Below are 23,053 nucleotides of genomic sequence, written 5' to 3' on the forward strand. Positions count from 1 at the left end.
GGGGATTTTGCAATTGCGGATTGGTAAGCTAGTAACCTAAAGCTGCCCGACCGTTATCACTACACCTACATGCATTTGTTTGAGTCATCTAACTTTATACACAGGTTGGCCACACTATTTAATATAGGATCAAAATTTCAAAACTTTCCATATTTCAAATTAAACCTTTTTTCAAACTATATATTTCCAGTATCTGCATCTAAAATGCAGTTTTTTTAAAAAAAATTTCCTTGGCAAATGTAAGTTTACAAAGCATCTACAGTAATTGAAATACCGTTAGGGAGAGGTTACATAAGTTATAGAACTTGTGCCCAGTCCCTTTGTAATTGTATCACAATAAAAAATGAAGTTGAAACAAAAACAAAAACCAAAAACCCAAACGATAAATACTTCATATATAGAAGCTAAAAAATCAGTTTACTGGTGTATCTACTCACTTGTTCAGGTCTTTAAAAAGTTACCGTGTGATTCTTATTAGTTACTACAAGAAGTGAAATTTGTTAGGATCTAAGAATAATGAGTTTCCGTGTCACAGTAGGCGCTGGCACGATAAAAATCTTACTGTTTCATGGCCCTGGACATATATGACCAAACATAGGTCTTTCATCTGCATCAGGTGACGTATCAGTACGAGAATACGAAATCTCGACGCGGTGCAAAACAATTAACAAATCAAAAATGTGTTCATTTTAAAGTAATCAATTAAATGACTTATATTCTTGATCTTGTTTTCCAATAAAAATTGTTAAAGAGGAATTTGATGGAAAAGAGTAAATAAGAAACGGTTGATTTCATCTATCTCAAGTAATACACACCTTGTACTGGATTTCATTTTGCTTGTTCTCCTCTGAATCCCTCGGTATTTGGTCCGCCATTTCTCTGTGGCTATGTCTGAATATAAACATTTAAACGTGATGAAATGTGTCAATATTTCATGCCACCCACCGGTCCAGGTAAGAAATACAGGCGGACCTCATAACGACTAACGAATTCAACGCTACGTTTACCATTAATAGATGCTTTAGCTGGAATAATACTGACACGTGTACATAAACCTTCACTGAATAACATCACACAGAAGTAAAATCTAAAAAAGTAAGTGTGCAAATGATTTATAGAACTTTTTTGATTTTGTTAATGTGTTTACTTACAGCGCAATACAAACGACGTGACAGGAAGCTGTGTATACATTGCTCGTGATGAATTGAAGACAACAGGACTTTACTGTTCTTTCGGTCGCAAAACAACACTGTACCGTGGTATAAACAATGGTATCAACATATTTTTGCTGTAAAAAAAACACAAAAATAAGAACATGAAATAGATATATTTTATGAACACAAAAAAAAATAATGAGATCAAACTTACCTATTTGTGCATGTTGTTATCTCACCTCAGTTTAATATGTTCATTACAGAAAAAGATTATCCGCTTAACAAACAGTGCCTACGATAAAAAAAAATCTTGCTAGTTTAATAAAGAATGTTATGAATAATAATCTTTTTTTTTTTCTAGAATCGTTGATCGAGATGTCATCATGTCTTTCAAGATCACCTCTAAGAAACCCATCGTATGGTGTGAAATAAAATTGCCTGTGCGTACATGAAATTTCTGTTAATCTTTATTATGTCATTTCCTTATTCGATCATATTTTTATTTTTACTTTATTTTGGGGATAATTATTACATTTTTTTTTTTCACTTCAAAGTTAGGGTATCTTAGTACAGAGGCATTCGAATACCGGATGCAGTAGTGTTGTGGTATAAAGAAATCGTAAAATATCTCCGTTTTTCCCTGTGAGCTGTACGGGTAAAGTAAAAGTGATAGATATAGAAGGCAGAGGAGAGATATGGGAGCATTCGTTTGCTTAAACTCCAGAATTGGACCTGAATATCTCCAGCAGATCTCCATTGTCTACCTGCTATTTGGAAAATAGACAATGTTGATCTACCAGAGAACTCCATACTGCAAACGAGCAAATTAGGATTACTCTTGCAGCTCTCTAAACACCCTAATTATTACTGCCTATAGAGAATCGTAACAGGTAGCTAAATAAATGTAGCCAACACATGCATGTAATAATACACTATAATGACTGGTGATCAGAACATTTAATTATTTAGATACTTACATTTAAAAGAATATCTTTCAAAGAGCCCATTCTATTTTTTTGTAAGATTGTACATTTTTTTCAAGCTCTGCTTATTTTTTCGTTGTATTTAATAACTGTCTTTATTTCTGAAAACAGGGGGCAGTACTCCCCTTGGTACATATGTAATTAAAAATCACAAACGGTTTCAATCATGCTGAGTTCCCAATTCAAAACTCCATAACCTGTATAAGTATTATAAGAAATCTTATTTGTTAGTAAGTTACATTATTTTTATTTTTATTTTTAATCTGCCAACTGAATATTTTCTTTGTTTGCCTAGTCATATGATAAACACAGTTTTCGTTTCTATTTTTAGGACTTACTCAACAAGCTAGGATAGGTTAATGTTTGTGTAAGTTCAGTAGGTATAGAGGTATATAAAAGCAGATGCTGATATTTTGACTACGTTTCAAATATTACGCCATTCTTACAGAGACATATAAAAAGGGGGAGTTTCTGGTGCGGGGAGAACGCCTCAATTATATTCCCGGAAATTATTTCGTGTGGAATCGAATTTTACATGAAAAAGACAGGAAGTGGCTAGATCGCGTCCAAAATTCTTAAATTTACCACATTTAAAGATGCATTTTAAATGCATTTTTCAATTATCACTTTTTTAAACGGTGAGAAAGTGAATCTTAAAATGGCAAAGACACTGCTGGATGGAAAAAGATGGCTGAAGGAGACCTCTGGGACGGAGCCATTAAACCTGTCGAAACACAATCAGCCGACCTCTGTAAAACAAACTCTTAAATCGCTGATTAAATCACGGAGAATTGCAGAAGGAAAAGATGAGTTACAGGTTGATTTCCATGTGGAAAAGACGAAATGCGAGGTAAAAATAAATGTGCAAGGATGCATTCGTGTATTCGTTTGGATAAAAGATTGTGCAGAGAAAATTGGCACTGTGCCAAAAATTAAGCATTTTTGAATGATTGGCATAATTGAGTAGATATAACTCAGAAAAGGATTTCGGAAGTTTAACAGTTCTCTTTTTTAATTTTATGAAATTTTACATTGATATGGATGAATTGGTTTCGTTATGATGATATATATACATGTACGTAGTGGATTTCTATTTATAGACCTTATGCCACGTTCTGGCTCAGAAAGGACTATGCACTCTATAAATCGGTCCCGAGGTCAACTTATATAATTTATTCATTAAGTACTTGTATTATTTGACATATAAGTATTTTTCATTTTAAGTTGACTCCAGAGGAAAAAAAAAAGCAGAGGGAAAGGAAAGAACAAAATCGTCGGGCAGCCATGAGATGTAGAGAGCGTAAAAAGGAAGAACTGAAACATTTACAAAAAGTATGACAAAATTATAGAGTTTGTAGATATAGAGTGAACAATTATTTTTCAAACTGCAAAGTCTTCAGTTTATTTCAAACATCACTTTAATAGATAGTTAATTAAGATAAATACTAAGTAAGTTAAATAGATAGTTAAGTAGGATAAATATTAAATATTTATTATCATTTGATCGGAATAAGATGTTATACATGTAGAAAAGAAGGAATGACCTCAACTAGGCTCGTACCATAGACCTTTAAACCAGGGGTTTTCCTACTGTTTTTTAAACTGGGACGAGGGTCCGAAGATTTGGGAAAATTGATGCGTAAACTGTTCAAATTGGGAAAATTACAAAATAGTACTGGTTTCATTTAAACAATAAAATGCTTTCTTTGATGATTCATTCGGGATATGAAGGTAGCGATCATTGCAGAAATTTTTTTACATAACCCGCGTTATTTCGATAAAAACATGCAAAAAAATAATTCTTTGCAAAATGGCAATGATATTTGCATATTGGAGTACATGTATTAGTCCTACCCTTTGAATCAATAACAACCATTACACATAGAGACTGTTTAATTTTGAAGATAACTGTAGGCTTACCATTTTCTGGTAGTTTTACCATTTAATTGACACATATATTAACTAATTTTAAATTATCAATATTAAAAATCATCACTATAAAAGCAATTAACATCGGTTGAAATCAATGCACAGTATTAGGAAATTGTGGTGAAGTTACGGTAAGCGAATGTGTCATTGAAGTCACCCCCTAGTTGGTCCATTATTTTTGCTCAGTAATAAACAAATGTGAAGAAAAAAGCTGTTGAGGTTGCATTTTAAATACCAACAGAACATGTTTTGATATTTTAATAAAATTATTGACACTTGATTGGGAAAAATGGATCTTGGTTTGGGAAAATATTGGCAATTTTTTGATTGGGAATCGGTCCAGTAAATGGACCCTAAACTAAGCAAGGAAAACCCCTGCTTAGCTTAAACGCATCAGTTTAAAAACCAATGTTCTATTGACAGAGCGAAAGGGATAACCCACTAACTAGTAGGAGTGTGGCAGTACTGAGACCAATCACATTATTCATTTAGTGAATTTCACAATTACGAAGAAAATATTAAGTTTATTTCACATATAAGCTCTAAAGCTCATTAAGCAATTGTGTGAATTGTGAATAAGATAATGCCTCTGATTTAGTAAACATTAACTGTTTTACTCCAAATCAATCGTGTTTTAAAATTCTTTTGTTTTAAATGCGGGACAGTCTTACAGCATTTTTATTTAACTGATGTAAATGTTTATTTATATTTTCGCCAACAACTATACATGATTTATGGTTGCTGATTGTATGAAAGATAAATTCACTTCCTTCATTAAATTTTTGTTATTTCAGGAAGAAAATTCATTGAGGATGCGCCGTGAGAAGCTGATGGAAAAAGTTGAAATTTTACTTGAAGAGAAGGAAAAACTCTTGCATACCATTCGCTCGACTGGAAATGTTCCATTTTCTTGTTCGTGTCCTAATTCAGAGGGAGATTGTATTCACTGTTTATCCAAATCTGATTCAAATTTGCAGTCTGAATCCTCCAGTAGTTCAAGAAGCACCCGTAAACCCATAATTTCAGTCGCAGACAGTTGTGATAGCGAAACGGATAGCTGTAATGATGATGAGTCAGATGATGAAGATGGAGACGATGAATCGGATCGTCTCGTTATTGATACAAAGGGACAAAATGAGGACACAGAGGTTCTGGATTTGAGTTTTTCGAAAGAGAGACACGACGTTCAAATGGAAGTGACCGATTCTGACAGTCAACCGAGCAGCTCTCAGAACTACAGCTCCTTCGAGTACGATGAACCAGTGGCTCCAATTTCTACTTTTCCTGCAGCAGGTAAAAGTTCTGGTCAGTACAATCCACAGGATTACATTAAACAAGAAGAAACAGAAATGGAGGAGTCGGACTACGTTATGAGTTCTCAAGAAAGCACTGTGTCTTTTTACAGTTCCCAAGATAGCATTGATGGAAGTTTCATAAAACATGGTGGGCGAATGGGTGTTTCATGTGATTAGACCTTAAAAAAAAAAATTAATTTCTTGGTTCTCAGGCCAACTTTTTCAAAATTAGATGCGGTTGAGTGATGATATTTTTTACTTTATATTTAATTAAAAAAGGATGCGTTATTTTTATTTTAAAAGTGTGCAATTCTAATTTAAATCCAGAAAAAGCGATGTTTTAAAGCAAATAAATAGTTACCTTGCTATTAATATATCGGATTTATTAGCTCAAACTAAATGAAAAAAATAAGTCATCATGTTCTTCAAGAAACACCACAACATTGAACTACGAGGCTTGAGAAAGCCATGTGATTAAGCATAATGGGATGTTTAGTATAGTACAAGCTGTATGAACTCTCCTCTTATATGCATTTGAGGTTAAACAACGTTCTTCATATAAGACTAAAAGACTTCAAAACTAAAACCATTGCTGTCGTGATCACAACTAAACACAGCGCATCGTAACTAGATTCAGCAGCCATTTGTAATTGTTATAATTAAATCTGAATCATCGCAATTTTTGCAGTTATGTTCTTTATTTAGTCAAGCATTTACCGACTGGAGTATCTAAATTGTGGCATTAAATCCGGAAATTTTTATTCCGGAATAAGCAAGCACACTATTGAAATTTTATTTACCCATTTAAAGATAAAAATTGGCAATGCTTATTGTTTAATCAGATTCGTGCAAGCCTGAGAACCAAGGAATTAATTTTTGATGGATTAATTTTTTTCAGGATATTTTGACATATAGGGCCTCTTTTCACATTATAAATCATCTTCTTTAACTTATACATGCAGTATGTTCCAAAATTCAATTGCATATTATATTTCATTTTTTGATTTGATTTATGTTTTTAAATTAACTCCTCTTTACTTTGCAATAAAGCCTTCTTAATGACAATTGTTTCATCCTAGAGGTAAATAAACTATAAATTAATCAATAATTTTCAATCAAATTTTATGCCATTTATAAACTTTAAGGTTAAATTGATGATTGTAGTAAGAATTTGGGGTGTACTGTTGAATAAGCTCATTGGCAGTCATTATGAACATTTGTCTTAATTATCCATTGCTACCTACCATTTTCTGTTCAAAATTTGTCAGCCATCTGTGATAATAGCATTATTTTAGAAGCCACAATTTGCGCACAAAAGCAGCTGTTCTGATATTTTATTCATTTTGTATTTTCTTATTAGAAAGAAAGACTGTATAAAAGAGAGGAAAATGTTGAGGCAAAAATGTAGTATAAAGGTGATAAGATAGCTGTAATATGATAGCTTAACTTAATGGATGCGTAGAGTAGATCAAGTACAGTATGTTATACATGTAATATAGGACTGTTAAAATATGCAGAGAGTGAGCCTCGTAATGTATATGAATGTTTTGCTTTGCATTTGATATGTTACTTGTTGTACAAAAAGGCAAGCAGCACTCTGTGTTTCATTTACTAAGTATATATGTACATTTATTATTAAAACTGTTTGTGATTCCTTCTGATGCGTTTTATTTTCACTTTTTATGCTATATGTACTATATGTTTGAATTTCTCGGGGAATGCAGACCCCACCCCCTCTAGATTAGAGGATTGAGTTAGGGGAAGTAAAGTACAAAAATGAAGGTTTCTTTGTTTAGGTTCTAATTGGTTACACTCAACTGAACATAAATAATTTATACTATAAATAAACACAGTGTGTAGGTACGGAAGCACTCTCAAGAATGCAATTTATCTTTTACTGTGTACAATTTAAAACGTCTTCCTTGAAAAAAAAAAACTTCTTCTGTTTCCTTCAATGAGAACATGAAATCATAACAATTATTATACAATTTATAAATACTTCATGGGTGGGCGGTACATGTAGATGCCATGTCTAACTGCACGGAAAGAGTCTTCAAATAGGGCTTCTTCACAAAATCACGAACGGGCTTCTCAAAAAATGCTTATACATGTATTTACATCTACCGAGTATGATTCCCTCTAATGGCCTCTATTTCTAACGAAAACAAAGTTAATTCATATATAGAACCTGACAGGACTACGTTTATCGATTGGTCGAAACCTACAGCGACCTAAGAAAAATCACGGACTGCACGAAAAATCAATTAACATTTGCACGAAAAAAAATCGAATTAACGATAAGTTTCCGTAAAGAAATTGTGGGAATTGTACTCGGCAGATGTAAATATTATAAAATAAATACATATATAATATATTTTTTTGATTTCTAATTCATACATGTACTTGGTTTTGTACGATGTTGACTACAATTAGGATCAGAGGTATTTTGATAGATTGACTAGACTATTGTTGTGTTTCTGCATCTTCCCAAGTGAAGGGTTTCTGATCCGCTCCGCTCTACATAAATCCTTTATGTTGAGCGGAGCGGATCAGAAACCCTTGACTTAGGAAGATAGTGTGTCTGTTGTGTCTCATTGGCTATCACAGTTATCAACCCACATAGGTGCAAATTAATTCGGTCAAATTAAAACAAAAGAAAAAGAATATGATTCAAAATTATTGAATTGAATCTATTTTATGAGAGGATAAAATGCAACTATTTGGAAGTCAATTGTAAAATAATATAGAGGTAGCGGTGAGGTACTTGTGGAGATCATGCTATAGCAATACCCCACCCCTATTTTTTCTAATCTCCAACCATATCATATATGTCTCGATTTTTAAAAATCACAGTTATAAATTTAGTGACTTAGTGGCAATTTCTATTCACTCTCGCCTCTCTCTTTGTATACGGGAAAATATAAGTATATATGATGTGGCTGGAGACGAGAAAGAGAAATAAAAATAAAATGAATTCAGAATAAGAAGGGTTATTGCACGGTTATGTCCAAGAGTGCCCGTGTGAAAATGGGTAGATATATGCAGATTTTGAAACACACGTGTATAGTTGAAAACGTCTTGTTTAATAAACAAAGAAATACAAAGATTTTAAGTAGATGAACTAAAATTACACTCCGTCCGCACTGATTCTTTGTGGAAAGTTTAATATTGATATGTATTTGCTGTCTTAATTAGCCAAGGGTTTTACGATGCACTACGTTCCTCATAAAACTTTTATGACGTATGTTTTACTCCATTTCATTTCAAATATTTACACACAGTTACTTCAAAAAATCTTCCAGGGAATATGTAATGTATATTTAAGAAATGAACTCAATGTCTTCTTAAGTTATACGAGTATAACCTGGGTTGGCGCAGTTTACGCTTTATAATTCGCGGCATTTTATCGGATTGCAAAAAAAAAAAATCATTTTTCTATCCGATCAAATGCCGCGTTACAGCCAGAATTAAATTATTACGTGTAATTCATATGCGGGCAAATTAATTGATTGAAACTGGTTACATGTATATCCTGATTCGGTTTTAACAACAATTGTCTGAACCAATCAAATTTCTAACATATAGGGGATAGATTTAAGGAAAAGCGAGAAATTAAATTCCAGCATTTGACATATTCAATATTTTCTTCAAACAACAACTCCGACCAAACATGGCGCAGAACTTCTTTTTTTTAAACTAGAGGGTCTACTATAGTACATGTATAATACTTAGTGTAATACTTCAACATTTACAAAAGCTTTCTTATATTTGGTAAATTTGAGTCTACTCGAATTATAACCATCCCACGCTTCAAGAAAGGGTCATTAGGGGGCGCCAAAACAGAAATTATCAACGGAAAACACCTTTTGGTTTATTGGTCCAAACGTATACGCTGTACAAAAATTGGGTTGAAGGCAACACTGCTTTTGTATTGAAAAAAAAAATATCAACGTCGATGAAGGTTTTGACGCTGTTTACCTTACAAAAAAATAGTAGTAATGTAGGAATATCAAATAGCCTATATGAAATTGGAGTTTATTAACATAAAGAAGATGGGGGGGGGGGGGGGGGGGTAAGATAGAGCAAATACCCATTCGGTTCAGTCGTGAAATAGACTTTGAATTATTTTTTTCCAAATTAAATCCATTTAAATATATCATAATACAAGTTTGCAAAAGCACAATTTCTAACTATATTCAGTTTCTAAAATATTTAACAAACGATAAGGAAAACAAAATATTGCCTCAAATTTTGGTGGTATCGAACCCATAACATAAAAACCCAAGATATACAAGATTAGTTTATGTCAGGTGCTTTAACCACTGAGCCATTAATATTTTAATCGAAGTCCGCTGTTTAAATACTATGTGTGACTTTGGCCACGAATTTACGGACTTGAATTATTTTTTCAAAAATGTTAAATTGTTGGGACACAAAATGATATTTTTAATGTATAGTGGGTCATCTCTCCACATTTTCCGAAATGTCCGGAATCTAAGTCTAAGCTGGTTTTACGTTTACTCTCTCGAGAATTACTTCCGGTATCTTAATATTCGGTTGAAAACAGATCGCCCATTGTAATAGATTGAGTGACCTCATCACCGAGATTGAAAATGGTATTCAACAGAGTAAAGAATTTTATATCATACTGGTATTTACAGTATCTACTTGCAACATCTGTATATATGCTGGAGCCTATAGAGAGAAGAATATTCAGTATCCTTTTGTTTACAATCCGCTGTTCTTCACTGTTCCCGTGTTTACAATCTGTTAATCACTTTGGGACACTAGGGATATAAGAAAACATTGTTTAATAAACTTCATCATTTTCAGAAGTAATAATCGTTTCACACTTTTTCGAATTTTAAAACTTTAGATCACAAAATGCATTCTATAGTCGAAAGAGTCTGATATTAAAAGGTAATAATTGTAATGGAAGCTGTACATGTTATGCTCCATATGGACAGTTTGTTTTAATATGTGTATATTACAATCATTAATACAAATTCAATAAATAATGTTAAGTATATTTTATAGTAAGAACCATGAAATATCGCAGTTCAATAGTTAATGTGACTTTTGTGCAAGCAAGAAGTAAGAGAATTTTTGTAATGATGTGCCATGTGGTTAGGAAAATCATGTATTTGTTAAGATTCACGAATAAGTCAAAAAGAACTTTTCACCTAGCACATGTAATTAAGATGGATACCACATACAACAATATTTAAGTTTGTGAACTTCGTTCTAAAGGATTTATTTTGTACTAAAGCTCTAACAGCTGGATATAAAATTTAAATTCCTGATGTTACGCTCCTTGACAGATCCCTTAGATTGCTGCTTGATTATTGTGCTGGCAATGTTCATGTATACCAGTTACGTCTTTTTACCAGACCATGCTAGAATGATTGTCTATTTCATCAATTCGTACATACTTGGAAAAAATCAACCAGAGATTGTTGATGGAGTGTGAATAAAGAAAAGCACACGTACAATTGAAAAGAGTTACTAGTACATGTACATGGATGGGAAAAACATTGAGAAGAATGAATCCTAGATAGCGAAGGGTGGAGTTTAAAAAACATAATCACTTTAGTCACTTAGAATTTAATATTACATGCAGAGATTATCAAAGAGAGACTAATATTACTTTTAGTTTATCAAAATGCCACTTTTTTTTAAAGTTGATTGCTTTGATTGGTAAATATGGTAGACTGTGTGCATGTATTTGATTGTTATTTTACTTGAGTACTTGATTTGTTTTGAATGAATTTTTAGACACTGTACAGCTTCATGTGAGAACCAAAGCTAATTGTTTATTATCAAAGACAATCGAAGTGTAAGAAAATTTCTTGAAAATATAACTCTTTGCTGGGAGGCCAAAAAAAACCAAAAACCAAGAAGTAATATTATGATCCGTAGTCTTGAAAAATCACCCTCCCTTATATTGTCTACAAAAACCCATTTTTGAGCCAGTATCTTTAAATTTCTTATCCTAGAGAGATTCAATTTGGCTTTGATATTAAGACTAATGCAGACACCAAATTTAGAGACAGTCCCTCATAATATTTTTCTACAAACATGGTGTTGCTTGTCAATTTAACAATTTATAGACAAACTCATTTGTCAACCAATTTCACATTGAGTGATTTTCTATTGTGCTGGATTTTCAATTGTTTCTTGTGATGGACTTGAGTCAGATTTTGTGAAGGCAGCCTTGCCAAGTCGGATCCTACTGAATTTTTTGTTAACTGATATTTTGTGAAATTGTTAATAGCAAGTAGATTTAAGATTTGTCTTCATTGCAGCAAATGCTCTAATTTGCCAACAATGTTATTATATATTCATTTATGTACTGAAAATACTGTCTAAAATACTGACCAGTATAATGATTGCAATTTTTTTTTTTTAATTTAATATTTTTACTTTATGTTGTTATATAGCTAGGATATGCTTTGTATTGTATGTAGTTAAGGGGGGAAATTCCCTAAAGTATGCCATATAAACCCAGAAGTTCAAATGTATAAAAACTGTGTTTATCGAAATGTACAGTTATGTGTTGTGTGAACATTTGAATGACCTACATAATAATTATATATTTATGATCACTCCCTAGGAAAAATAGTTTACGCATATTATCATACATAAATATACTTGCATTGGAATTTACACAGTTTATGTATATGATTTAAAAATGCAAATTTAAAGTTGGAGAGCACTGATTTCTTGCCAGTAAAAGTGTTATTACCTTTGATGTGTGTTTTTCTGGATTTTTAGTTTCTATGGTTATAAATTATGTCAAGGTCATTAGTATTGTAACTTTCACGGGCACATGGTGTTAAAATATTACTTGTTATAGAAAGATAGTTTCACGTATTATACTAATAACCTTGTTATTAATATAGTACTGGGAAAATCTTATTATAGTAAAGAGAAAATCTTATTACAAAAAGAAACATATTTTAACATCAGGTGCCTATATACATGTAGTCACTGTCTTAAAACAAGGTTACTAAATCATTACCATAATTACATGTATAAACATAATATGAACAAATGTGTGATTTGGATGCAACATAGATACAGGTCTCTGTCAAAATATCTGATGTCTGGATCTGAATGTCCTACATATTATTGCAAATAAGGAATGCAGTGGTATCATATTTTAGCATACGTTTTACCATGCGCAAATCTAGACAGGCTTTAAGGGGCAGACCCCCCCCCCCCCCCCCTGCAAAATTCTTATTTCTTAACTTTGCATTATAAAATTACCCGAAATATGCCTCAGACCCCCCCCCCCCCCCTGGAAAAATTTTGTGGATCATCGCATGTTATACCCCATACCATACTGGCACTGTACCAGTTATCGGCTATAATTTTACGTTTTCTTTTCGTGTTTCCTTATTTCTTGATGTATTGGAATAAAACTTTTCATACTTTAAATTGTGAACTCCTTATTTATCCATCGGTTAGATTATATCATCATTTAGAACCCAAAACATATTGTTTCTGTGCTTTTTAGCAAGCCCCGAATTTGCCTAGGTTTTATGATTTACTGTACCAGTTATCGGCTTCGTGATAATAACGAAGTAAAATCCTTGTACATGTTGAGTTTATATTCTGCAAAGTGTTGATTGAATTATGTCCCTTTCGGGGTCAGCCTTTAGGTCGTAGGGGTTATTATACATAAATTAAACTCAGAAAATTATTCTTTTATCATCATACGGTAATACACACAATCGTACGCTAATCAATGCATAATTATACAATCAGGCGTTCAACTGCGCCATGAATCTCTCGGAATTTAGTGAGTTCCTTTTCTTTATAAATGTTATATGTATTGATATTATATGTCAAATCAAAGAAGGGATATAATTACGTATCACAAAGAGGTCACATTCTATTTTTAACTTATTACGTCACCCCCCCCCCCCCACCCCAGCTGAAAGTGCAAAGATGTAAATCAGCGGTAAACAATGATCGTTAAAGCTCATATTTAAAACATATTGAAGAAAGTTTTCAAGCAAACTTACTTTTCTTTATTAGAAACAGATGACTGAATTAAAGAATCCCGGATATTCGCGTGCTATAGACCCGAACCCTCAGTTTAGCCGATAACTGGTACAGTACCAGTATACATGTAGAATTGATTGCTCTTGCATGGATTCAGAATTTTTTCAGGGGGAATTCGAGGTATAACTTTACTTGCTCGGGGACATCTTCGCTAGCCAAGTGTCCGATTTTTGTCTGCCGTCCATCTGTCCGTAAACTTTTCAAGTTTTCAACATCTTCTCAAGAACTACTGGGCCAATTTCAACCAAACCTGGCACAAATCATCCTTAGGCAAAGGGAATTCAAAGTTGTGAAAATTAAGGAACACACCCTTTTTCAAGGGGAGATAATTAGAAATTAATGAAAACTTTTGAGAATTTTTCAAAAATCTTCTTCTCAAGAACCATAAAACCAGGAAAGCTGATACTTGTGTGGAAGCATCCTTAGGTAGTGTAGGTTCAAAGTTGTGAAAACCATGACCCCCGGGGGTAGGGTGGGACCACAAGGGGGGGGGGGGGGGGTCAAAGTTCTACATAGGAATATATAGAGTAAATCTTTGAAAATCCTCTTCTCAAAAACTAATCAGCCAGGAAAGCTGAAACTGGTGTGGAAGCATCCTCAGGTAGTTTAGATTCAAAGTTGTGAAAATCATGACCCCCGGGGGTAGAGTGGGACCACAAGGGGGGGGGGGGGTCAAAGTTCTACATAGGAATATATAGAGTTAATCTTTGAAAATCTTCTTCTCAAAAACTAATCAGCCAGGAAAGCTGAAACTGGTGTGGAAGCATCCTCAGGTAGTGTAGATTCAAAGTTGTGAAAATTATGACCCCCGGGGTAGGGTGGGACCACAATGGGGGGGGTCAATGTTTTACATAGGAATATATAGAGTAAATCTTTTAAAAATCTTCTTCTCAAAAACTAATCAGCCCGGAAAGCTGAAACTTGTGTAAGCATTCTCAAGTAATGTAGAATCAAAGCTGTGAAAATCATGACCCCCGAGAGTAAGGGGGGGCCACAATGGGGGCTCGAAGTTTTACATAGAAATATATAGAGTAAATATTTAAAAATCTTTTTCTCGGAAACTAATCATCCAGGAAAGCTGAAACTTGTGTGGAAGCATTCTCAGGTAGTGTAAATTCAAAGTTGTGAAAATCATGACCCCCGGGGGTAGGGTTGGACCACAATGGGGGATCGAAGTTTAACACAGGAATATATAGAGTAAATCTTTGAAAATCTTCTTCTCAGAAACTAATCAGCCAGGAAAGCTGAAACTTGTGTGGAAGCATCCTCAGGTAGGGTAGATTCAAAGTTGTGAAAATTATGACCCTGGGGGTAGGGTTGGACCACAATGGGGGGGGGGTCGATGTTTTACATAGGAATATATAGAGTAAATCTTTGAAAATCTTCTTCTCAGAAACTAATCAGCCAGATGATTCTTTATAATTGTTAAGACTCTGGCTCCAGGACAATTCTTCGGCCTAACAAGAAGGTTCAGAGTTTGATGTAGCTTTATATCCCATACATAAACAATTGTTAAGTATCTTTTTGAGAACTGCAATACTCAACATGTGATATGACCATAAAATCATCCTGTTAGAAAAGGGACTAATGATTATAAACATAAGAATATCCAGGGGGAAAAATTGATTTTATTTATAAAGGATCTACATGTATTATTGTACATTGTCCAGATAGTTTGTATTATGACTCCATTAAGCTGATATTTTATCATACCTATTGTTCCCCAGGTGAGCGATGTGGCCCATGGGCCTCTTGTTCTTTCTTCTCCTCAATTCTTTGGTATGTTTAACTGTGTCACGTCGTTTCAATACTTTTTGCAAAAAAACTAATGAAAACGGTATACTATTTAAGGAATCATTCTTTGACTATTTTGGTCGGGCGTGGTTAAATTAAAGCACGAAGGGATTTGATTATTTTAGATTTGATCAAGCCCCGACCAAAACTATCACCTCACAATACTCTTAGAATGATTCCTTCTTACTTACATTTATAGAATTTCTAGAAACTGTACGATAAAATTGACATATTTATGTGATTTTCATTTCTTTTAATTATGCAAATCCCGCTTGCGCCCCAACAATAAGTCATTTGAATTTAACGAACTGTACACTATCGTAGTGTTATCACTGAAAAAGTTGATGTAAAAGATTTGTTTCCTTTGATGAGTTACTTTTATAAACATGATAGTAACTAAGTTAAAATATTATAAAAAAAAATACGCAGGATAATTTTGAATAGTTATGAAAATTTATGCTAGATTTGGTTAAATTAACAGTACATTTTGTATAATCTAAATATCGTAGTCATGGCAGGGGAATGGGGGGGGGGGGGGGGGGTGGGGAGGGGTTATGATAAACCAAAACCACTGTCCAGTAGTTATTTAATTGGAAATGATCCCGATGAAAAAAAAAATAAAAGGTTAAACTAGGGTATATTACATTAAAAAAAATGAATGATGTTTGTAGAGATGATAAAAGACCAGGGGTCACTAGTTTCTCAATCTTGGTAGATACTCCTTTGCTCGTCAAGTCTGCCTGTCTGATGCCCAGGGGCAGATATGGCGATTTCCCCAAATTTTTACAATTTTGGCCCAAAAGTCGAACAGAGAGCAATTTATGTAGGTCATCTAATCGGTTTGATTAGCGTAACAATTTATTTAATTAATCCAAAATAAAACCAATGTGTTATGTAATGTAAAGTAAACATATCTGACCCGCACGATACAATAACTTTCAGTCGGACAAAAATTTAAATGCCACCGACTGTGCTTGACAATAGTGGAAACATGGGATTTAAAAGATCCACCCCTGTAAATTGTTCGATGTAATCAGGTGGAATAACCACAGATCGATGTCTGAATGTTGAAGAACCGGCGATATATTCCACTACGTCCCGACAGAACCTCCCGTAACTATGGCAAACAAATACCAAGCCAAGAGCCCGGTAAGGCGCACCTGTTATGCAATTTGCACGTAAAATAGGGTTTAAGTTGTGCACTAGATCGGATCTAGATATTGCGCAATCAAAAACAATCAACAAACCAAAAAACGGTTGGTAACGTCTGGTGATTCGTTCTTTTTTCAGGATTTCGTCGACTTGGGTTCGGTTGGGATAGATTTCGGAGAGGATGAAGATTCGGGTGGATTTGAGTATCACAAGCTTACAGATAAACAGCTTAAATGTAAGTATATATATCTATGTTTGCACATGTTCAGAGGTACGATGCGACCCACTTCTCGTTGCACATGAATTTTAAACAACCATTTAAATTCAGACAAAACTTTATAATTGGTAAAGCATGAGATAGGAAGCCGTGAAGCAAGTTAAGCTATTAACTACCATAAAATATCATAGTTGTGTCTTTTAGTGTTTGTGCAGAATTTTTTCTGTTACTAGTATCTAATGCAATGGTGTCCTTTTTTCAAAGTCGTAAGTAATTCATTGACTTGCTTTACATATCACATCGTTTTCGAAATTATTAGCAAGCTATATAGATATCGACCAAAATCAAACTTCACAAAGATTATAACCTTGAGCTTTGAAATAATAATGTATTTCTTGTCCACTTTCCTACTAGTGCTTAGCCTCAACAATATTTCGATTGACAATGAACTGAAAAATACAAAACTATGATCGTCTATACAACCCTCTCTTCTTTATCCCTCATATCGTTGGTGTTGAAATTTAGTCATTTATACATGACAGCAATTTCATTAAGATTTGCGGTCAATATTTTTTCGTGGATATAGTAACAGTCACATTTTCAAGGATACGTAATTTCATGGCCAGTGATCCTATCAGTATAACAAATGTGTTATTAATTAGACATTTCAATGAACATTCATTTTCACGGATGCACAACGAAATCCACAAAAATTAGTATTCAATGAATATTAGTGAAACCGCAGTACTTAAACTTTCAACAATAGTATTCATAAAGTGGCTATAAAAGAAAACAATATGCTGATATATACGGCTCGGTTCTCAGGTATTGATTAATGGATTAGTGATATGAAATACGAAATCAGCTATATAGGTGGTTGATGAATAATACAACACCATAAAGGGCAGCCATAGCACAGTTTTCCATGAATAAAAAGAAATGAATCAATCTTGATCCCGATAATGAATCTAGCATCAACAAATAGATTTGCGTACATATTTTTCTTTTGGAAGGGGAGTGCTAAATTTTGTAATCGATCTTCGTATTGGTCCGAATTCAGGATCCCTCGTTTCTTAGAATTGATTGATAATTTACTGATGACGGTTTTCGTACATTAAATCTACGCTCTGTCACTTAATTTTTATTTTCTCTGTTACCAGGAAATTTGCAACAAAGACATCGGTTTCTAAGATAAGCCTTTTTATGCTATGTAGCAGACATCATGTTGTCTTTGAAGTGGCGAGAACAAAACTTGTTGTAATAGCGCTAACTTCCTTTTGCACCAGAATAGAATAATTTCTGAATTTGTTTTTCCATTAGCTAACCAGGAAGAGTCCATGGATTAAACTGTTTTTGAGAGATACTTGTCATCATCTTGATTTTACGATTTGAATTTATGTTCTTTGAAATAAATTAATGTATTGTCGCATCTACTAATCAATTGCTGCATTTGCTGCCACTGTCCTTTTGTCGTTTTACTGCACAATGAAGGGTCCCTTTATAGATCAAAGTCGGAAGATGCTCCTTTATGACAGAGCCAGGTAGCAATTCTTTTTTGGTATCGAGGTTAGTTAGGTTTAGCTGTATTTATTTTACTCACCTGCCTTTAAAAAAGAGTTAAAATTTTCTTTTCTACTCAGTCGACGGCACTAAGTTTTTTTTTTGTAAAAGTGACGTCAATATATTATCAAATAATTACATTTTCAACTGTCTTTGTCTGTGATACCATTACGAATCAATTTTGAACCATAAAACCCAATAACTTCATTACATACAATGTAGCATGTGCTACATGAAAAATAGTGGTTTTAAAATAATGTTGTTTTAAAGTGTATTAATTTGAAATAATATAAATATAAGTAATAAAAAATCATTCTTTGAATATTATGAGGTGATAATTTCGGTCGGAGCGTGGTCAAATCTATCATAAAGCCCTTCGGGCTTTATTGGAATTCCCTACGCCCCGACCGAAATTATCAACTCATAATATTCAAAGAATGATTCCTAAATCCTGAAATAGTAACCTTCAGTGGTGTGTATCAAAGGTCAATGATTTGGTTACTAAATGATTTGGTTTATTTGAGGAATAAGGAATCATTATTTGATTATTATGTTGTGATAATTTCGGTCGGGGCGTAGAGAAATCCAATAAAGCCCAAAAGGTTTTATGATAGCGCAGCGAGTTATCTAGAATGTTTTCTACGAATGAGTAAGTCAGGAGTTCGAATTCTACTACGGCTTTTACAATTTTTACCATTCCAAACATTTCTTCAACATATTTTTGGTCAAATATTGTAAAATTTTAAAAATTTCAAAACGATGAATTATTTTCATTGCTAGTATGATGTACTTTTATCCACATTTTTATCGACAGGTGTCAAATACAACCTTAGTTTGATATTCATGTGAAGATGGAGGGGTATATTTTTCCATCATGACGACTTGTTGTTAAATTTTCGAACACACTGAGTTAAAATCAACACTCTTTATTGCAGTATGTAAAGAATGTTTCGAGTTCTTTGACAAGGACCACAGTGGCGCCATTGAGAAAGCCGAGCTGATCACGGTGATGCGAGCAGTAGGACTCAACCCGTCCAAAAAAGACGTGGAGAAAATGATCAAGTCAGTTGCAGAGAAGGGTATGATGTAAAAATCGCCTGAAATTCCTGTGTTTGTTAGCAAAAGGTGTAAGCTTTCGGAATCACCAAAGGACAAATGATAGTTTAGGGTGTTGGCTTATTTTCAATGAATCATTTCCCAAAAATTCCGGGTATTTATTTTTTTATAAATTGTAGAATTTTTAACTCATGTTATATATGCACTCATTGACAGTATCATGTCCATTGTGACTTTGACTTTCAAGTGACCTCGGATCAGGTTCTCATGAGCAATATTTGATCCAAGTATGAGTTTTTTGTTATTCTATTCTCATTTCTGGACTGGGCACGAGAGTGGAACAAGCATATGAACGGACGGACATAGAGAAAGGAGGGTGGAGATGAAACTATGTTGACATTATAACGAAATCTTATGCATTAGTCTTAGTCTAATTAGACTCGTAGAGTCCAGAGTACGCGGCGATGCCGAGGGGGTGGGTGCGTGGGTGGGTAGGGGGGTTGGGGGTTGGACATACTAGTACTAATAATGAAGTACTTCTCTTTTCCTTCAAGGGGGAGAGGGTATAAGGAAGTCGTGTTACTGTTATATTTCTGTCATACTGTAGAGCCCTTTTGAATTTATTGGGTGTATGTAAATACATTTACAGAACAAGCCATACTGTAAATTTTATTTAAACCAAAAATTTTACAAAATGACATATTTACATCTGTACTACTTTGACCAATTTTTGTTTAGAATTGATTTTGATATGTGTGTTACAGGAAACGAGTCCATATCGTGGCCAGTATTTCAAGAACTACTCAGCAGCTCCTGGAAATCAGTGAAACAAAGTAAACTAGAAATGTTGGCCTCCTTCCACATATTTGACATCAACAAGGATGGTTACGTGGACGCCTCAGAATTGAAGAAGACCCTGACCAGTATGGGGGAGTCCCTCACTGAAGAAGAGGCTGAGGTTCTTCTAAGAACCGCGGACACGAATGGTGACGGGAAAATTGACTATAAAGGTAAAGTTGCAAGCATAACAATCTTTTTTTTTTTTTCTTTTTTTTTTTGGACTATATTAACGTTACTGTAATACTGTAAACCTATTGCACGTGACTGTGTATTCTATTTACGCTTTTGGCGGAAAGTTGATTTCCAAAATCTAGTTCAGTACAACGCTTACTGTCATACATTCATCTCAGGTGGGTTTTTTTCGTAAGAGGCTTTATCAAAATAAAAGTTACTTACAGTAGTTTTTACAACTAATATATTTTACTCTGTTGTGTAATAGTTTCCGTAGAATTCTTTTTGCTCGTTAATTTAAAAACGAAAAAAATGCAATAACAATTTTCATTTATTACTTTCAGAGTTCGTGAATATGATTTGCGAGTTTTGAAAACGAGAAAGACGCAATGGATCTCTTTCTGTTTCTGCTAGCAGAGCGAACTCGTAGAACGCATGCATGCAGGTTCTATTCTGAGATCTGCGGCCGATGGAGGGTTTATAAACGGTAGCCTGTTCTATTTACATGTTGTACGTGTGTTTGACTGGTGACTTTGATGGCGTGACTGTGACCAGAAACTTTTTCATAGATCAACATTATGAGTTACGGTTCATCATTTTAAATACATTTTCATTTACATGTATATTCTTGAGAAAAATGATTAAAAACCCGAAAAAAATATATATATATTTTGTTTTATATTCAACTATTATCACTTAAATTAACTAACAGATAGGATTTTTAATGATATATTGAAAGTGGTCAAATGTAATTACTTTCCCGGTTCAAAGGAGCATCTCAAAGTGCGTTTTTTCTCCCCCCCCTTCCCCCTTCCAGAATCTTATTTAGGGTACTGTACAAACTGTATAATTACCGGTATATATTATACATCAATTTTTGTGTAATTATTCAGTTTCCTACGAAAACCTATTAGGCTCAATTTAAAAAAATTAACTCGTTAGTATTTGGTAATAACGAGTTAATATCTCATTATTACGAGTTAGTTATCTGTTTAATATGAGTTATCTAGTTACGATGAGTTAGGATCTTGTTATAATGAATTAGCTTAGTATCTCGTTATAACGAGTCAATTTTAGAGGCATGTAATTGTTTCAAGTCATTAACATAAACACTTTGTATCTAATTTCCCTTCACGATCTCAGCCCGGTCATGGAATATCTCCAGTTTAACTTAATTTGATATCTTTGTCTCGAAGGTTAAAGTAAAACCAAATTTCTTATAAATTGCGTAAATTAAGATATACAACTTTTTATTCTATACGACTAACCGATTACTGATTTTGTGACCGTTCCGACCGGTTAGAAATTAATGGATGCAAAATTTCTTGGAATTACTTGTACATGTATATGATTAATAAATTGATACTTAATTCTTTAATTTCACTGTGGATTTAAATGCATGTACGTGGTGGGATCTGCGTGATTTATCAAAGTTGAGCCAAATTGAATTCCCATGATTCAACAGTATCATTTTAGAGTACATATCCTGGCTGGAGCGAGATTCAGAGTGAGATGACGAACCATACGAATTCGCACGCCTGCAAAGTTAATTCGAGAACAATCAATTACTGATCAATTACACTAAGGTGATTTAAATCATGCCATGTCAATACAATACGGACTATTTGTATAAATGAAAAGACGTTGTATGTAGTTTATATATTGGTAAGACGATATAAAAGTACTAATATATCAATGTAAACGTATTAAAAAAACAGATATAGGCTTCTATGCGATTCCGTAATAAAGACACAAGTGTAGGCCCCTAAAGGCTTCCGCGCCTCTAGAGGCTATGTTGTTATATAACGAGATAAATATCTCGTTTTAACGAGTTAAGTTTCTCGTTGAAACGAGTTATTTTTTCACGTTATAACGAGTTATTATTCATGTCACATTATAATATCTGAGCATAAACTGAATATATGCACAAAACTAGGAATGACTTTGCCGTCCTCATGGCTGTATGAACCACAATTGCTTTGCTGAAATAATACACCATGCACGTTCAGTAGTTTTAATAATATTTGTGGGCATTGAATTTCGTTGATTTAGTAAAAATCATAGTCTCAAGGATATCGGGTAAATAAACTCGTGGCCAATGATCCTGTAAATACAGTTGGTTATTAAAAGCATTGATTTTTCATTTCTTGAATATACGAAATTTACAACAATTGGTATTCAACAATTACAGATGTAACTATAGTAGTAAATATTCCGATAGATTGGTTTATCTTGTTCTTTAAAGTATATGACTGCATAATTATTTGTATAATAACAACCGGGTGTTAATAGGTATATGTTTATATTTAAAAAGTTCACCGGAATATGAACTTAGTTGGCCAAGTGATCAAATCGTATGAAACCCGAAGGGCTTCTTAGAAGGTTTGATCATGTACCAACCAAGTTCATATCCCGTTGAACTTTTTAACATTGTTGTTTATTACTTATACATTTGATTGATTTGAAAAAGGTAAATTGTTTACAATTGTTAAAATTGAGCAATTTTTATGTTTACAATAATCCAACCGACAAGCTTGTGAATTCATAAAAAAGTTTAAACAGAATTGAACATTTTCGTCAATCTATAGGTTCATGTAAGGAAGCATATTTGCAAATGCAAATATAGAGTGAAAAGTATTGTTTCAATGTCTCACTTTGCACAGTTTTCATTGCTCCAATATGCAATCTCTGGCACCTGTAAATCTAACATTTGAAAACCATATCTTTTAGAAGACAATGTGTTTACATGTACCAAAATTGATCAGAATTACATTGTATGTTGTAACTTGCATTCTTATGTGAAACCCATATCCAGATCAATGTAAAGACTGT

The 23,053-nt window shown here is 33.6% G+C and overlaps 3 protein-coding genes across 3 annotated transcripts; all 3 read left to right on the forward strand.

Annotated features, from left to right (window-relative positions):
- The first annotated feature begins 2,489 nt into the window (after window positions 1-2,489).
- LOC128177168 (protein c-Fos-like) lies at window positions 2,490-7,020 on the forward strand. Its single transcript, XM_052843753.1, has 3 exons — window positions 2,490-2,987; window positions 3,362-3,469; window positions 4,861-7,020. The coding sequence occupies exons 1-3, from the start codon at window positions 2,745-2,747 to the stop codon at window positions 5,536-5,538; spliced, it is 1,029 nt and encodes a 342-aa protein (XP_052699713.1). The 5' UTR covers window positions 2,490-2,744; the 3' UTR covers window positions 5,539-7,020.
- A 2,870-nt stretch (window positions 7,021-9,890) lies between these two features.
- On the forward strand, window positions 9,891-12,110 carry LOC128178494 (serine palmitoyltransferase small subunit A-like). Its single transcript, XM_052845690.1, has 2 exons — window positions 9,891-10,077; window positions 10,692-12,110. Exons 1-2 carry the CDS (start codon window positions 9,975-9,977, stop codon window positions 10,829-10,831), a joined length of 243 nt encoding a protein of 80 aa, XP_052701650.1. The 5' UTR covers window positions 9,891-9,974; the 3' UTR covers window positions 10,832-12,110.
- A 4,105-nt stretch (window positions 12,111-16,215) lies between these two features.
- Window positions 16,216-20,882, forward strand: LOC128175096 (neo-calmodulin-like). The gene is made up of 5 exons (XM_052840506.1): window positions 16,216-16,374; window positions 16,516-16,612; window positions 19,090-19,233; window positions 19,975-20,220; window positions 20,566-20,882. The coding sequence occupies exons 1-5, from the start codon at window positions 16,345-16,347 to the stop codon at window positions 20,592-20,594; spliced, it is 546 nt and encodes a 181-aa protein (XP_052696466.1). The 5' UTR covers window positions 16,216-16,344; the 3' UTR covers window positions 20,595-20,882.
- Window positions 20,883-23,053: the final 2,171 nt, after the last annotated feature.

Source organism: Crassostrea angulata, chromosome 3 (genome assembly GCF_025612915.1).
Source record: "Crassostrea angulata isolate pt1a10 chromosome 3, ASM2561291v2, whole genome shotgun sequence".
Taxonomy (NCBI): Eukaryota; Metazoa; Mollusca; class Bivalvia; order Ostreida; family Ostreidae; genus Magallana; species Magallana angulata.

Excerpts from the sequence above, each read along its gene's own strand:
- LOC128177168 (XM_052843753.1), top strand. The coding sequence starts at position 2,745 with ATGCATTTTTCAATTATCACTTTTTTAAACGGTGAGAAAGTGAATCTT. Across the intron at positions 2,988-3,361 it reads TGGAAAAGACGAAATGCGAG|TTGACTCCAGAGGAAAAAAA; the intron begins GTAAAAATAAAT and ends TTTCATTTTAAG. Across the intron at positions 3,470-4,860 it reads AACTGAAACATTTACAAAAA|GAAGAAAATTCATTGAGGAT; the intron begins GTATGACAAAAT and ends TTGTTATTTCAG.
- LOC128178494 (XM_052845690.1), top strand. The coding sequence starts at position 9,975 with ATGGTATTCAACAGAGTAAAGAATTTTATATCATACTGGTATTTACAG. Across the intron at positions 10,078-10,691 it reads TATAGAGAGAAGAATATTCA|ATTGCTGCTTGATTATTGTG; the intron begins GTATCCTTTTGT and ends CAGATCCCTTAG.
- LOC128175096 (XM_052840506.1), top strand. The coding sequence starts at position 16,345 with ATGGCAAACAAATACCAAGCCAAGAGCCCG. Across the intron at positions 16,613-19,089 it reads TACAGATAAACAGCTTAAAT|TATGTAAAGAATGTTTCGAG; the intron begins GTAAGTATATAT and ends TCTTTATTGCAG. Across the intron at positions 19,234-19,974 it reads CAAGTCAGTTGCAGAGAAGG|GAAACGAGTCCATATCGTGG; the intron begins GTATGATGTAAA and ends TGTGTGTTACAG.